The sequence below is a fragment of the Cupressus sempervirens genome, chromosome 7 (assembly GCF_028749045.1).
Source record: "Cupressus sempervirens isolate cs-2001-9-10 chromosome 7, ASM2874904v1, whole genome shotgun sequence".
NCBI classification, from domain to species: Eukaryota; Viridiplantae; Streptophyta; class Pinopsida; order Cupressales; family Cupressaceae; genus Cupressus; species Cupressus sempervirens.
Genome location: NC_143124.1, coordinates 860142886 through 860159936, shown reverse-complemented (window position 1 = coordinate 860159936; position 17051 = coordinate 860142886). Strand labels below are relative to the sequence as shown.

Sequence of the window (17051 nt, the reverse complement as noted above, 5' to 3'; positions counted from 1 at the left end):
TTCTCTATGTTATTGAAAAAAATGAAAAATGACAACAAACAACAATGAAGTTTGAATCAAACAAAAATAAAATTAAAAAATACTTGGAATGAAGTAGAAATGAAGGCAAAACCTCCTCTTCCACCTCCAAAACGCACTCGTCTTTTGTTGTTGTTGAATGTTTTTCTCTTTCTCTTCCCAACTTGCAAACAACTCCAAATGAGCAATGAACTCCAACTTTAACTATTTAAGAAGACACATTAGGGTTAACATCCATGTGGGCCTTGGGCGGAATAGAAAAGACTAAATTTTTTTTTTTTTTAACTTTTTTTTTTTTTTTCAATTTTTTAACTCACCCGCAGCCGGCTGAAAAATAAGGGACGGCGTGGGCAAAAAGGTACGGACGAGGGACGGGAGCGCCGTCCCCGATACGAAACTCCGTACCTAAATTGACTATGAAATTTTTTTTGACGTTTCGGAGACCGTCACCTTTTTCCTCAAAAAGGAACATCACAGAATACGACCAAAATCTGTACCCACGTCCCCATTTCGTACCCGGTACGGATACGGCAACGTCTATACAGCCACGAAAATGCACTTTCATACGAAAGAGAGGACTTAGTCAATTTTTTAAAAAGTTAGAAAAAGCAATGTAAAGGAAGTGCATTTTCGTGGCTGTATAGCCACGGGCTACGGATACTAGGGTACAAAGGCAGGGACGCGTCCCCCTGGAGCATAGTTTAATTATTGAAGTGTATATTTTTCATTAGTCATGACGCGCTCTTTCTTGGCAAGAGTACGAAGGCTTCGAAGGTGTGGAAACAATATTTTAAACGGGCTTCTGCAGATGGGACACTAGCTCTAGTTCGTATATGTACATTGTACGTATATGGCCTAGTAATTGCGTCAGGTTCGTATAAGTACATTGTACGTAGTTTATCTTTGAGTCATATAAATAAATGAGGCAGAGGATCTTGTCATGTAAGAAATCTGGGCTTCTGTTTTTTTTTTCTGAATGGATTTAACTCTGTATATTTCCTTCCTTTTATAGCTTCGATGTCAGAAACTGAAGAGCTTTGTATTCCACTAAATCGCCGTTTCATTAGAGTATGAAATAGTGAAACATACAAGTCCTCATTTCTGATTTTGATATTGACGGTTTAGATCATTTCTATGGCTTTATCTACGTCTCAAATAAAGAACGTCTATCAGCTGAATGGTTGAAATCGGTTCTTGGATTTCCCAACAGCTTTCTCACTCTTGAAATCGGCGGATCCTCATCCGTGCCTGTTAAGGAGCTTGCTAATTCCCAATGAGAAACCTTGTGAGCATAAATATGTAAGTAGTGAGCTCTACATTTATTTTCGTTGTTACTTGAAATCATCAAATCCTCATCAGATATAAACTTTTGTTGCTCTTTAGCGAGGATAGTAATAATTTTACAAGCGGGCTTCTCCATATGAGATATTAGCTCTGATATCACCGATATTATTGATGTAGAAATTGCTTCAGGATAGTATATGTACAATAAGTTTAGCCGTCTTCATGTTTTTCACTCTCATTAAAATGTTTGAAACGGGGCAGACGTTCCTCTTGTGTAGAGAATCCGGGCTTGTGTTTCTTTGGCAACAATTAACTGTAAATATGTTTTCTTCCACAGCTTCAATGAGATCTCAGAAGTTTTGTGCTCAAGTATACTAGTCTTCTAATTAGAGGAGGAAATGGAGATAGTAAGTAAAAGGTGTTTCAAGAAGGTGGAGAGGAGTTATCACAGTACTCGAAATGGATGGCGTTTGGCGACCTGTGGAGAAGCCATGATTGGGCTGGAGAGTATCAAGGAGAATGAAGTTTTAGGAAGATGGGACAGAGCGCGTCTGCTGGATGGTTGGATGAGTGGAAGTGGTTATGGTTATGAGATAAAAAGTGAGTTCAGAGGGTGCATGGGCTACATGCTCCTCACTCAGACTCAAACATCTGCACAGAATGCATCTGGTATGCTTTTACTTTCCAATATCAAAGTTCTTCAAATGTTACCTGCACTTGAACATCATTTGTAAAACCGCAAATATCTGTACTGATTTCTACTACTTAAATAATAGCTTTTATCTGATATGGATTTGTTTTTCCTTACATTCTTGAATAGTAGAGTGTTTGCCAATCTAGATCTAGGTTAGGCTTGTCTACTTTATCATCTAAAATAAACTAATTGTTTAGTTATTTCCCTTTTCAATAGCAATTCCTATTATTTTTGTTGTGCACTTGTTCAATCCGCGCAGAAGATGTTATTCATAACATTTATACAAATAGTGTGAATTAATAATCAAAGAGGACTTTTTAAAATTCTTTTTATATTTTAATATTGACACGAACATAGAAATAAGCAGCAACAGAACTGCAAATGAATAGTCAATACTTCAGCATTAATCTATGGACTCTCAGGGCACATTTATGACCGTTACTGTTGCTTTAGAGTTTACAAACAAATGTGGTTAAAATAAAAAAACTAGCCTGCTAAAGTCTTAATAATAAGCATAAAATTGTCTCCATGCTAGTTTTTTAATTAACACAAAAGATAATTTGGAATCTTGTGTAAAAAGGTCTGGTTTGTACTTAATAATTCTGTTTAAACATACTATTTGTAATAACTGCTAAAAAAATAGGTTCCAAAATTTGATGAAACATAGAACCACCAGCTCCACAAATTATTCTTATAATTTTTGAGCAAGAGCTGCTAGCCAAATTGAACTGAACAGTTTCATGAAAACCTGCCCTAAGCCAAGCTTCCTTAAGCCTAACATTAAATGACCCTGCCATTAATCCATTTTTAAAAATTACATTTAAAACGATCATGATGATAAAGATGTTTAAAATGTCAAGCAATTTCAAAATAGAAAAGAATTTAAAGCATTTATGGTACAATGCGTTAAATTGATTGACTCGAGTTTTAACATGCCATAGGTAGAACTTCAAACGCATTGAATGGGCTTTCAAATGTAGTTGCTGGGTATTTTATTAATAACTGCTGCTCTAGAGAATCGACATATAGCCCGTAGTATCATGGGGTTTTCATATTAGATCGCCTGTAAATTGACAGAGCTAGAGAAGGGGATATATGTGACATTCCGTAATTAATTAAAACCTGAATGTAGCAGTATCCATTATCTTTATCTGCTCTCTCTTGCCTATTCTACGTATAGTAGATAAATATGTGCTTATAATAGGTGGATCAACTGGGTGAGCCTTGAAATTGCCATGAAAGAAGATTTTGACTGAGGTACTTATATAATATTGATAGCAAGAATTTTAGACAAACTCTGGATAGCTGCGGAACAAATCCCTAAAGAACATAAAATGTGACAAGAACAGGATGAACAAGTGTAGAAACCGATCAGAAGTCTTTGTACAATATATATCATTCAATCATAATACAGGAAAACTGCTGCAATTAAAAGAACCATTATCTATACACAGCATACAAAGAAGAAAAAGAAGAAAAACTTTGTTTTTGTACAGAGAATGCTCTATTACGGAGCAGAAAATCTAATCTTTATTTCATTATTGAAATAGCTCTACCCTCCAAAAGTTACAATTTACTATATATATAAGCACATATAAAAAATAAAGCCAAAATGCAAAACCTACAATGAAAATGGAGCTACTGTTCACTGCTTTTAACAACAGTTTGAACTACATATGAACTGATCTGTATTTATGATGACATGTAAGGAATCTACAGTGCCTTGCACTAAGCAAGACTTGATCTCTGGTGAGTTCTTTGTGAGTCATTCAACTTCATCATTAGACCAAGAGCCCATTGACGCACCCACCATTTTGACTCACCTAGACTGAAACAAAGCTCAGTCAACTAGACTTTCATAAATCTTGAATTCAAAGCTTATTGAAATTTAATATAACGTAACCATAGTTAATGGCAAGACTTTGAATAGATGATAGAGCTATCTCTGCATGATCAAATAGTTTCAAAGTTTTAACTGATTGTTTGGTTTAGTTCCCTTCCAGCGTAGGTTATTCATTAACTTTTGCTTTGACATATGAACTTTCCCAAAATAAATATAATACATTGCAAGTTGTATTTCCAGATTAAGAAGAGCTGCTGTAATAAAGTTTTTTCGCGTGCTCTAAAAACAGAGTATTTCTCTGCTAAAGAAAACAGAGCTTTCTCTGTTTTACTGTGTATTTGTTTATTTGCTTTTGTGCTGCTGTTGCTCTTCAGATTCTACAACAAGAAGGTATGGTAGAAGCGTATCTATGTACATAATTTGTAGCACATGGAATCTTCTCGATCTGCTGTAACAAGACCGGCACCAAGGTTTAAAAGACTGTCTAACAAGTTGAGATGTTTTTTTCGTTTGTTATACCTTGAGTCTTAAAACTTATGACCCCGCTGATACGGAACACGAAGTCTAACGCAGCTATAACAAATTGAGAGGTTTTGTTTCTTTGTCATGTGATGCAGGGCATCAACGTAAGGAATATAATTAAATTTCCTTCCTGGTCCGTTACTTTGCTCTTTAAGTGTTGATTCTAATTTCAATTACTATTAGTGGGGTTTTGAATAACCATGTAATAAGAAGACTTTAAGGCTGGGGTCTTATAGAAGGGCTAACTATAAAATAGAGGGGAAGCCACTTGCTACTATTTAGGGAATATCTGAAAGCTAGTAGTCCTATAATTTATGATGCTCAAAAAGTTAGCTTTGAAATTTAAGGAAGGAATGCATGAAAAATAAGCTGAAAATTTAAATTCCCTCTAAAATTATATTTAATAAAAAATCTAAAATTTAGATTATTGACAAGTGGAAAAAAATCTTCCTAAGCTAGTGAGGCTATTTCCAGCCCCATCCCTTTTTCACCCGCTTCCTAATAATGAGGGTTTTTACTTTTTAGGGAAAGATCGTAGCAAAATTATATTTTGCTCATGAAACCAATCGCTTCCTAAAAAGAAGAGATTAGCCTCCCACCCCCATGAGACCACAGCCTAAGATTAGTAAAAAGTAATCGTGTTGCTTGGAAACGTATGGAAGAATGGGAGAGAACTTTTTAATAATTTTGTTTGAGTGTTTCTAGGAGTGGTGGTCATTTTGGGGATTGGTGGCATAAGTTTTGGTAGATTTAGTGGGCAAGTTTTGTGTTTTTAGAATAAGTTCTAGATTTTTGGAAGAAATGTATTTTTTTCCCTTTTTTTTCTTTGGTAGATAGTTTTAACCTATTGATTTTATGTGTATTTTTAGGAGGACAGTTTCACAAAAGGCTTTTTAGAAGCTATTGGTTGCTGATAAACTTAATATTGTTAAAGTATGTGAGGGATAAATTATATGAAAATTTTGTAAAGCGAAGTTAATAGACTCATTGTTTTGTAATGCAATTCTATTTTGAATCTAAATATTTTTTAAAGTTTGTTGCATCAGCTTGTTGTCCATTTTTATCTACATTGTTATTAAATATCTTAGATATGTATGTATATTTGGGATGTTGGTTGTAATTACGTAGACCTTTAACATCTATTTTGTCAATGAGGTTTGTGTGGGTAGTAGCTTCCAACATTCATGGTATTAGAATGAGAAGATTTGAAGTGTGTTGATTCTCTAGAGAGACAATTTGCACCAATAGATTGTCTAGAGAGACAATTGCACCAGGATTAGTTTTGTAGATGTGGTGAAAATATATATACAAGAGGAGCCACGTAGTTGGAGTAAAGATAAAGTTCAAAGTGAGCACAAGAGTGTGATCTTAAATCTTATTTAAGAATTTAGAAAATTTAAACAGAATCAATCTACATCTAACTCCCAATTAGATTGAACCATGCTATTTTCTTTCAAGGTGTAATAATGAACAATTTTTGCACAATTATTATATCACTTTCTCCAGAAAATTAGTTGAAAAATTGAATCCTTACATAAAAGCTAGCTAGATTGACATAAATCAATATATTTAACACCTAAAACATATTCTCAAAAAACTGAAGACTTTATAAGTGAGTTACCAAACAACAAAATATTTAGAAGATTTCTAAAAACCAAATGTTGGTGTAGAGTTGAAAATGTTGAAATCCACTATACAACTATTTCCCCCTACCTCTTTTTCTCTGCAAAAGCTTTATCTAAGAAAATTTTGTCCTTGTTAGTGTGCATGATGATTCCAATGATGTTTTACGGTGACCATTAGTTGAATGCTATAGTTTTATGGTGACCATTACTTAAGTGTAAGTTTACGATGATTGGCATGATTCCAATGTAGATTGCTCAAGTTCTAATCCATAATTTCTAAATCACCACTTTCTTCTCCTAGTCTTGATCACTTTTTAATTGGATAATGAATAGATATGTTGTTTATCCTTGCCCTATTTGTTGTTTCCATATACAGTAAGTTTTAACATTGTAATCGTTCTAATTTATACATGGAATAAGAGATGGATTTTTTTTTTCAACAACTCCATTTTTCTCTATTTCATTTTTCTATACGTTTTATTTCTTTTTTCTTAGCTAGGTCTGTGCTATAAAATATTACATGGTATTAGAGCTAGGGCTGCTAGGAAAAAGAGCAATTTTTTCATTTGTAAAAAATAAAAATTAGAGTTTTCATAATGGAGTTCTCAACATGTCTTTCTCATTGATGTAGGAGCATCTTGCGTCATGAAATAAAATAGGGATAATATTTTTATTTTTATTTTAAACTAGAGGAGAGAGAGAGTGTGACAAAAGTGAAGAAAAATAAGTTTACAAAAATAGAAAATAAAAAAATGGAGAGAAAAGGCTTTTTAGTTTATTGAAGTGTATAGGTGGCATCTTAGAAATTTGTGGAAAGTTTCTTAAATCATGCATTTAATATTTGTTGTGATCCACAAAGACAATGCAATTTTCTAACTGGCCACATGGTGGTGCTTAGTTGTATTAGGGTGAGAATGAAATATTTGTTGCAAGGTAAGTTGCATTTAATTACCTTTTATCCCACATTGGTTGTGTTTGTAACATCTTGGGTTGTAAGTTCCTATTTAAGCAAGGCATATGAGCATTTGTAATCAAGCTCTCAAGGAGTGATCTCTTCTTGTATATAAGCTTGGAGAGAAGGATGAAGTAGAAGAGCAAAGTTTGAGAAGAGCTAGTAGTTGCAATTTGCAAAACAAGGAGATTTATTGGTGGCTTGTGAGCACAAGTTTAGATCTTCATCGGAGGTTTCTACCAGAGTGTGGTCTAGACTAGCCAGGTTTGGGTTGGATCTTGGGGATCTTGTAGAACTATTACTTTATTTATATTTGGTCCTAACCAAGAAGGCCTTACAACATGGCACATTGCATGCAATCAGTTAGTTTATAAATAAAGAGTTGAGTTTGATATTAGATCTTGTATCTTGTGTTTTATTTTTGTTGTGTGGTTATTTGCTGGGGGCTAGGACATCTCCTTTCGGGATTCTCCTATTCCTTCCTTGCATTGTGTTACTCATGTCATTCAATTATTTTAAATGGAAGCCATTGATTTTGCTTAAGCCCAAAAGTAGAGGCTTGCATCATAATGTCATCAAATTAAAGGTTGGACTCAATTCTACATTAGAGATAGGTCAAGATTGTGTTGTCTTCACATGGATCTTGCCTTTCTTTTCTCTCTAGTGACACACTTCTTTTGTGGATGTGTTGTGCCTCTTGGTGTGAGTGCTTCCTTTGCTTTTATACTAGATCATATTTATAGACAAGTGACACCTATATTTTTAATCAAAAATTTATTCTTGCATGGTTGAGTAGTGTCATTAGGGACACTTGTACATAATCATGTGTCAGTTGCATCCTTGAATGATAGATGTTTTCCCTTTGTTTGCCATCTATACTTTGTTTGAGGGAGCTCAGTAGATTGTTGTCTAAAGTATCTTCGATTTGATTGATAGATGTTTTGTCTTTGTTTTCCATATGTTCATTGTTTGAGTAGTGTCGTTGGGGGCACTCATGCAGATTGATCTTCATCTTCATCTTGGGTTCAGAGGAGATTCTTCATTAAGCAACTTGGAAGTTATGATTTGACAAATATTTACAATATTTTCATGTCATAGAAGAATTTCTCTCTATATATTTTTTGGGGGGATTTATTCCCACTGATTTTCCATCCTATTTTCTTTATTTCATTAGTTTTTCATCCTTCTTAATTGGAATTTGGCGTGGGGGGGGGTTGTAGTGTGCATGATAATTCGAACATTGTTTTACAGTGATCATTAGTTAAATGTTGGAGTTTTATGGTGACCATCAATTAAGTGCAAGTTTATGATGATTCACATGTAGATTGCCCAGGTTTTGATCCATAAGTTTTGGATCACTGCTTCTTGTCCTAGTCTTGATCAGTTTGTAATTTCATAATGAATAGATATGCTTCTTATCCTTTCTCTATCTACTACTATTATATACACTAGTTTTTAACTTTGTAATCATTCAAGTTTATATGAAATTTAAGAGATCTATGCTTCAAAATTTTCCAGTTCTAATTCTTGATAGGCATGAATGTAGATGGAATTGTAGGGAAAATTTATTCAACTCTATAAATTGGATTGCTTTAGATTGTCTTCATAATAGTACTCAAAGAGTGTAAAGTTAGGTAATACCATTATTTCGTCTATTGTTAATAATAACAATGGCATTTGTAGCTCTAAATTTTGGTCATAATCATTATCCCTATGATTATATTTGTTGGTAATAAAATGTTTTATTGTTTCTTATACATGCTACAAAGATCAGTGTGTGTGACATGGGAGTGCAATGTTTTTGCATTGCATTCTTTTTGAGCAACACTTTAGATGATGAAAACAACCCATTTTACTCACACTTATTCTTATTTTAACAATGAAAGACTTTCAGATTGTCCAATCAGGTGGGAATTTCTTTTAGAGAGAAAAGTCATGTCCCCATGTAGTTGACAGGCTTAGGTTGGGGTCCCATAAATAGAGGGAAAGTTGCTTTCTATATTTTAGGAAATATTTTGAAGCTAGTGGTCCCATGACTTATGTTGTATATTCAAGATGGTGATTTTAGCTTTGAAATTTATGGAGAATAAATCAAGAATAAGTTAAAAACTTAATTTCACTCTTAAACTAATGCTTAACTAAAAATATGAAATTCAAAACAATGACAGGTGGCAAAAAAACATTCCTAAGCTAGTGAGGCTATTTCCAACACCAACCCTTTTCCACCTACTTCCTAAAAATTAAGGGCTTCTATTTTTTAGAAGATGATTATGAATAATCCCATTGCAAAATAAAAATTTTGCTTATGAGACCATCTACTTCCTAAAAAATAAAGCTTAAGCCCCCCTCATGGAACCCCTGCCTTATTTTGGCTAGTAGCCACTACTAAACATTTTAAGGAGTATTTTGTGGAGCAGGTCATCCCATGAATATTCAAAAAAATTCTTATTGTACTTTTCGTAGGAAAATACTATATTGTATTCACTTTCTCTAAAAATCAATTTATTTTAATCAATCACATAATTGTTTTGTATAGATTGTAAGAAAATCACATTAATTTATTAATTAGAATATAAATTTTGTTGTAACTTATTACAAATAAGTCAATAAATTATTTTTCTATTCAACTCAGTAGTACAATATGATAAAATTTAAATATTTTATCTTTTAATAAAAACTATGTAATATTAGGCAATAGGTTGTAGCACAACGGTAAATTGTGAGCTTCTTATCTGAGAGTCTTGGGTTTGACTATACACAAGCTTATAATAACATCACATAATACTAATAAATTTTGGTTTTAGCCTCTTACCGATTTTTTTAAAAAATTGTGCAATAATCTATTGAAAAGTCTATGTATAAAAAATTGAAATATAATATTTGATAAATAATAAATTACTATAGCATTATATTGTTTATCTATATTTAAAAATATGAAGTATCAACATTTGAACCTTTGTATCTTTGTTCAATTTCTTTAATATAATGTATATATGTACCTTTATATCTTCATTGTATTTCATTAATATACTTGTGAAAAGGTCAATTTCATACTATAACACTCATATCACCTTTAAAAAATGTAAAAATCCACATCAAACTTAGTGCACAGAAAGAGTCTTTATACGGTAGAAGATTGTGACAATTGTTTTTTTCTATTTAAAGAAGTTTGAAAATTTTGAAAAATAGATGTAAAAGAATATAATACATATGCATTCTATTAACTATAATTACATTTAATAGACATGTATTCTATTAACTATAACTACTTATACTATCTACTTATTCTATTGAATAACGACAACTATAGCCATTACGTTGCACTTATTTTTTCAATATTCAACTTTAATTTTGTCTTCCATTATAAAAAAATTCAAATTTTTATTTTTATTTATGAGTTTCGTAATTGTATCTAATTGACACATTTGAAAAAGGAAACCAAGGATTTATGAGATGAGTTGACCAAAAGTGTCAATTGTTGGAAAAAAATTCTATTAGAAGTTCTTCTATTACAAACCAATTTTCAATATTTACATTCCATTAGAAAACAATTTACCTAAGATGGTGAAATATGAAAGTCTAATTTGTATTTATAATACTATATGTTAGAGTGAGGAAGAGAGGCAAATTTGAAAATGGGGGAAGAGAAATTGATAATACAATTGGTCTTATTTGTAAGCCATAATTTCAGCCTCTCATTTTTTTAACAATCTAATTGTAATTGTCAAGCACCATCTCTCCATAAAAATAGAAAGATTCCAATTTATTCTTTGTGCTAATTTAAAAAACTAGCATAGAGACATTTTTATGTTTATTATTAAGCACAAAAGAGATTTGAACAACAAAAAGTTAATTAATATTTATTTCATACTTTTATTATTTTAAAATTGAAAAAATAATTTAAAAAATTCTACCAAAATTAGTAATCAATTGTAGAATAGAAAATAAAAATGAAAATATATTTTTATATTATGCCTTTGAACTTGATATTTGAACAATTTTTATTATAGAAATTAATCGGAGAAAGTAAAATGAAAATATTACTTCTATGGGCAAGGAGTAACATATTGCCACCTAAAAATTAGGACAGGATCATTAGCAATGGAAAGATATTCTCTTAGTTGACTCCAGTCGGACTCGAATTCTCAAAAAGTCTTCTTAAGATCTTGGACGACCTGTCGATTAATTGATCTGCAAGTTAGAGTTGGTATTATCTCAACTAATAAGTATTTTGAAGCTTATTAATATTAATTAAAGTTGTCTGCAGGTACTCCATACGTTGATGTTAAACTCAGCAAGTTGGGAAAAGAAGTGGCATTATTTTTGTGCGTGGATGATTGGAATTATGAAGTTGTTTACTGGTTGCTCAGTTCTTGGTCGAAATCTGACACCATGATGAAACTCAGTGATGTCAGAGGAGGGAATGTACCATTTATCAAGGCCGCGGAATTTAAAAAGATGAATGAAGGGATTGGCAGGTTAGCCAGAAGACTTGCAGATGAGGAAGTTGCTGCGCGTGAGAAGGGAAGAACGACAAAGTATACTGGCTCAGATTCCGTCAAAGAGGTACTGAGTAGCATGATGCAAATTGTACGAGAAGACGAAGGAGAGAAACTGAGGGGTCATGAATATTTTCTTCCAGACTTCGCACAGACTGGAGACGTTGCAGACGCATTCTGGAGCTTTGTCTGCGAGACATATGTGGGCCGTGTTGTAGAAGCTCGCTCATGGAAGAATCTTGACATTATTTGCTCTATGAAGACCAAAGGACAGAGCGCCGAGAAGAATTTTAAGATCGCCACTTGCATTCTCCGACATCTCTCGTATGCTCGATCCGATATCATCCACGAGCCACTCCCCCATTCTTGCATCAACAATTGCGCGAGAGAGTTTCTGTCTGATATGGAGGAGAGAGCGGGTGGGGACCCAGACAGATTTAGGGAGATGCTGAAACATAACGCAATGTGGAGGTACCACGATGACACGGGTAGCTACGGTGTCCTCAACAAGCTTCTATTCGGCGTAACAAGACGTTTAGAAAGAGCGGGAAAATTTTCCGCTGGTGTTGTAGAGATGCTATTGAAATGCGGCGCTGAACCTGCAGGATGCTATGCAATGTATAAAAACCTAAGAGACACCACCTTACACAACACTGCCGAATTCCATGACAATGATGTGAGTAGAAAGGTTGCGCAACTTTTGCTGGAGAGGTGTGATGAGGAGAGTGGACCTCAATTTGTCAATGCAGTTAATGAGAAAGGGATGACCGCTCTTCACATCGCTTGTGAGTGGGGAAACGCAAGTCTGTGTGAAGTGCTCATTGAATTCAACGGTTCAGTGAATGCTCAAGACAATAAGGGTATGACTCCTCTGCACTATGCACTTGAAGGAGAAAGGGACGATGAAGTTATAAATGTGTTCATGAAAAGTACGCAGATCAGCGAGTTAGTTGATTTAAAAGATAAAAGAGGAAACACGCCTTTAGACATAGCTATTTCCAAGATAAAAGATTATAGTTTAATAGCCAAATTGATATCAATGTCGAAAGAGCCAGAAGCTTATCTTAGTGAACTGGATCAGGGACAGCTCCTCCGTTACTCTTTACTAATTGGTTCTGCAGATATCGTTGAAAACTTGTATGGAAAAGATGTAAAGCTGCCAGCTGGTAATGTTGATGAAGACGGGAAAACGGCTCTTCATTTGGCTGCTATGTGCGATAATGAGGATAGTGCAAAACACATTATTAAGTTCATATTATCCAGACTTAGTCCGGGACAAGATAAAACCATGGTCTCTGAATACGACAGAAGAGGGAGGACTGTTCTTCATGAGGCAGCTTTGAAGGGACACGAGGAAGTCTCCAAAATTCTTCTGGAGATAAATCCAAAACTACTATATATCAAAGATAGAGACCGCCGAAACCCTTTATTTGATCTAGTTAAAGGGAAATACAAGCCTCCATCTCGATTCATGACCTTTTTTTCAGGAAGAGAGTCATTGCTGAATGAATGGGTGGAGAAAGATATGCCTGTGGAGGATTTCACAGACCGTAGGGGCCTGACTCCATTGCATGTTGCCGTTTCACAAGGAAACGCCGAAATTGTTAAATACCTCCTTTCCCGCGACAGATTCAGAGAAAAGTATATAAGCAGAGGAGATTTCCTTGGACAGACTGCCCTCCATAAAGTAGCGAAACGTGGAGATAATGAAACGGTGGAACTTCTGTTGGAGCACGGTGCCCACCCTCTCAGAGAACGCGATTGCGATGGCCGAACCGCTCTTCATTATGCAGTGCAGGCAGAAACTGGTAACAAAGTGGAATTGGCAGAAGCGCTATTCAGCTATTGTAAATCAGAAAATGAGAAATCGCTTCTGTTATGGGCCTCCGCAGCAGGTTTAGGCACTGCAGACGAAAATATAAGCAACAAAGATTCTCTTCGCGAAAGTCTTCTACAAAAAAAGAGAGATATGGAAGTAATGAAAGACGTTAATTTGTTGAGAATGGCTGCTTCTGTGGGAGATTTTGAAATGACGAAAGAACTAATCATCAGAGGTTATCAGATGGGAGAAATTCTCGATAATAAATGGAGGAAGGAATTAGACGGAGCAAGCCGACATAATGTAAAGATGGGTAATTTTTCTATTCGACTTCCTTGGTCACATTAACATCATAACTTCAATTTACTGATACAGTGCACGCTTTACTTGCAGTTTCAAAATTAATTGATACGATTAAAGAACAGGGAAATGACAGGCCAGCTATGCTAGACACTCTTGGTAAATAATTTTTCGCTACTTTATATGAGAAGCCAGTTAACAGAATCTTAGTTGATTTATACAAATCTTTATAATCCTAATATATGTAATGATAAATCTTTGTAATGAGCAGGGAGGGTGGACTATGCACAGGATATTGCTGCTTTACTTTTGAACCCTTACATAAAGTCTCCCATAGCTGTCGGTATCACTGGTACTTGGGGTATGGGAAAGTCTAGCCTCATGTTTCAGGTATCATGTAAAAATAGATTTACATTTTTCAAGTTACAACACATATATCACATATATCTAGAGAAGGCCATTTTATCTAATTTTTGTTTGTTTTCTGTACGATTCAGACTGAGCAAATTTTACTATCAACAGCCGCTCAAATTGCATTATTGGAATCCTCGAAATTACCAAGTACAGCTTTACAATTGCCTAATATCAAATCTTATAAATTATCAAGGGAGGGGGGGGGGAAATGTGAAGACATTGATAAACACATTTATGGAAAAAGCATTAATAGGAACCTGGACATGAAAAAAATTCAAAAAGAGGTAAATTTCTAGCTCAATATACTGTTTATCTTTTATAAAGACTTTAAATTTATATTTATTATATCTTTAACTCAAATATTCAGTGAATGTGGTTTAATAGTTGGCGAAATCTCTAAGCAACAAGTATGCCATTAAGAATCGGAAGGTATTTAAATCAATTGCTGCTATGGACAACAGTGACATGGTGAGAGTTGAAATTAATGAAATATTGCTCAAACGTCAATCCGAATTTCAGTATTATTTCTAGTTTATTGTACAGGTATTTTATTTTCTTAAATCTTAGATTTTCTTTGATCATTATTGTCATACTTAGTTCGAATTAAATGCCCCGCTGTCCAAAGAAAACCCATTAGCTGATGGAAACATGCTTGAAACAAATGCCGAGTGGCCCAAATTAGATCGATCAACAGAGGAAAATGTGCCTGCAGTTTTAACTGTTCAATACAATGCCTGGAAATACAGTAATGATACAGAAGCCCTAGCAGGTATGGCAGTTGAAATTACAAAAGAATTGGAAGGAGATATGACACAGGCGCAGTGGCTAAGCACCTGTTGCCGAAATACATGGAGAAAGAGCAAATACACTCTATGGGTTGAAATATTCTTTCCCTCTCTTCTTACACTGGTTTTAGTAAGTTCGTTGAGTTGGATTATATGGGTGCTGTTTGACAGTGATAAGTTGAAGGAATGGGGAAGAGTAAAATACGCATGGCCACCAGCAGCCATGGTTGTCACTGTATGGAATGTAACAAGGTCTATAATGGGCATACTAAAACCAGTTAGTACTCAGCTGATGCAGTATATTTCGTTTCCAGATCATTCCGACAAATTGGGTTATCAAGAAACAGTTATCTCAGATATTAAATTTTTAAAAGACGAAATTGGCAAAAAAGCCTACAAAATGTTCATTGTCTTTGGCTGGATTCTCACCACCTTTACGGTGCTATGGCATCTACTTACTGAATCGTGGCTGTGGGCAACATCATTGTTCTTCCATCATAGAAGAGTTAAAAATTTCATAGAAGCTCCGAAGGTAACCCCTGCATCAGGGACCAATCTTCGTTTTTGTGGACGATTTAGATAGATGCCACGAGTCTGTGATCTTGCAGGTATGTTGAGTGTAATTTGTTCATCTCAGAATGTTCTATCCCTCTTATCTGGACTTTGCTGTAATTTATTTTTTATTGCAATTTCCTTTGACACATTTTATATCTGTAACAGGTTTTATCAGCCATCAACCTTGTGTTGGCGGAGTGTGAAATCAACGTGGTGATGGGAATGGACAAAAGATTGATACAGAGGGCAATTATGAAGCAATATGGAGATCGAAAGAAAACTAGTCAAGAGTTGGCAGACATGTATTTACAAAAAATAATACAACTGCCACTGGACCTCCCTGACCCCAGCGATGAAGAATCAAGGAGGTTTCTGAAGGCACAATTGGGTGTATATGAACATGGAGAAAAAGCCCCTGTTGAATCTGGCACTGAAGAATCTGTATATGAACATAGAGAGGAAGCTGATAAAAAATAAGAGATCTAAGATTTACTAAGATCTGAAATAAGCACAAATACTTGGCAATGGAAAAAACAGAAATAAACACTTAAGAGAGAAGCAACTTTTATTCATCAAACTAATTGCCACAAGGCTATGCAATGGCCTCTATATATAGAGAGCCCATGAGATGAGAAGATGATTCTAAAGGATAAGGTGATAAGGTTGTATGACCTAGTATCAAGGAGGACATTCATATCTTCTTAGGATAATGTTGTATGACCTAGTTTCATGGAGGACATTCCTATCTTGTTACCAATTTAATAGGAAATGTGTGGCATACTTGCTGTTTGGTTATAACAGCATGACTGTTGACTATTTCTAACATCCTCCCTTAATTTCTACCACTAATGATAATGTATGAGAGAAATTACAATAAAAAATATAGATAGGATAGGTCCCGGCCTATCCCGGCATTCAGCCTTGTTAGGTACCTATTTACAACAAAAGAAAGAGAGGGGAACATGACATGACTATCCCCCCTTAATGTTCACCTCAATCATGCCGAGCATGCCTCGTAGTTTCAGAAATTTGGCCTCAAGTATACTCTTAGTAAATATATCTGCTGCTTGGTCTTCACTTGGACAAAAGAGAAGATTAACAAAATTTGCTTGAACAAGATCCCGAATATAGTGAACATCAATCTGAATGTGTTTTGTTTTAGCATGAAAAACAGGATTATTTGCAACTTGAATAGCACTTTGATTATCACAATACAAAGGAGTAGCTGAACTTTGTGCAAAACCAAGCTCAAATAAAAGGTTGCGAATCCAAACTACTTCCTTTCCAGCTTCTTTTGTTGCTCTGTATCTGCTTCACATGAGGACAATGATGTTTTTTGCTGCTCCATGTAATTGGACCTGACCCAAGCTGAAAAATATAACCACCAGTAGATTTTCTATCATCTATGTCACCTCCCCAATCTGAATCTGTGAAGCCAATCAAAGAAATTGAAGACTTGTAACTATAATGAATGTCATAGTAAATGGTGCCACGAATGTATCGTAAAATTCTTTTGGCAGCTAACCAATTGAGTTTTTTTTGGTTCCTGCATAAATCTAGATACCAAATTGACTGCAAAACAAATGTCTGGTCTAGACTGTGTTAGATAAACCAAGCTACCAACAAGCTGTCTATATAAAGTAGCATCCACCTTCTTGGAAATACATTCTTTAGTAAACTTAATTCCAGATTGAAAAGGAGTAGGGGTTGGCTTACATTCAAGCATGTTAAATTTATCTAA

General features: G+C 34.6%; 1 protein-coding gene across 2 annotated transcripts; it reads left to right on the top strand.

The window, feature by feature from the left end:
- The first annotated feature begins 838 nt into the window (after positions 1-838).
- Positions 839-15674, top strand: LOC149550176 (uncharacterized). Of its 2 annotated transcripts, XM_089793286.1 has the most exons (9): positions 846-1317; positions 1640-1971; positions 11206-13569; positions 13650-13715; positions 13828-13946; positions 14054-14254; positions 14355-14438; positions 14568-15363; positions 15476-15674. In XM_089793286.1, the coding sequence occupies exons 2-8, from the start codon at positions 1701-1703 to the stop codon at positions 15336-15338; spliced, it is 3876 nt and encodes a 1291-aa protein (XP_089649412.1). In that variant the 5' UTR covers positions 846-1317; positions 1640-1700; the 3' UTR covers positions 15339-15363; positions 15476-15674. The 2 variants fall into 2 exon arrangements, 1 of the variants encoding a protein (XP_089649412.1); XR_016354175.1 differs by lacking the exon at positions 15476-15674 and having other exon boundaries at positions 839-1317; positions 14338-14438; positions 14568-14671.
- The last annotated feature ends 1377 nt before the right edge of the window (positions 15675-17051 follow it).

Coding starts and splice junctions, on each gene's coding strand:
- LOC149550176 (XM_089793286.1), top strand. CDS start 1,701: ATGGAGATAGTAAGTAAAAGGTGTTTCAAGAAGGTGGAGAGGAGTTAT. Junction 1,972..11,205: donor ATCTGCACAGAATGCATCTG/GTATGCTTTTAC, acceptor AGTTGTCTGCAG/GTACTCCATACGTTGATGTT. Junction 13,716..13,827: donor AGCTATGCTAGACACTCTTG/GTAAATAATTTT, acceptor TGTAATGAGCAG/GGAGGGTGGACTATGCACAG.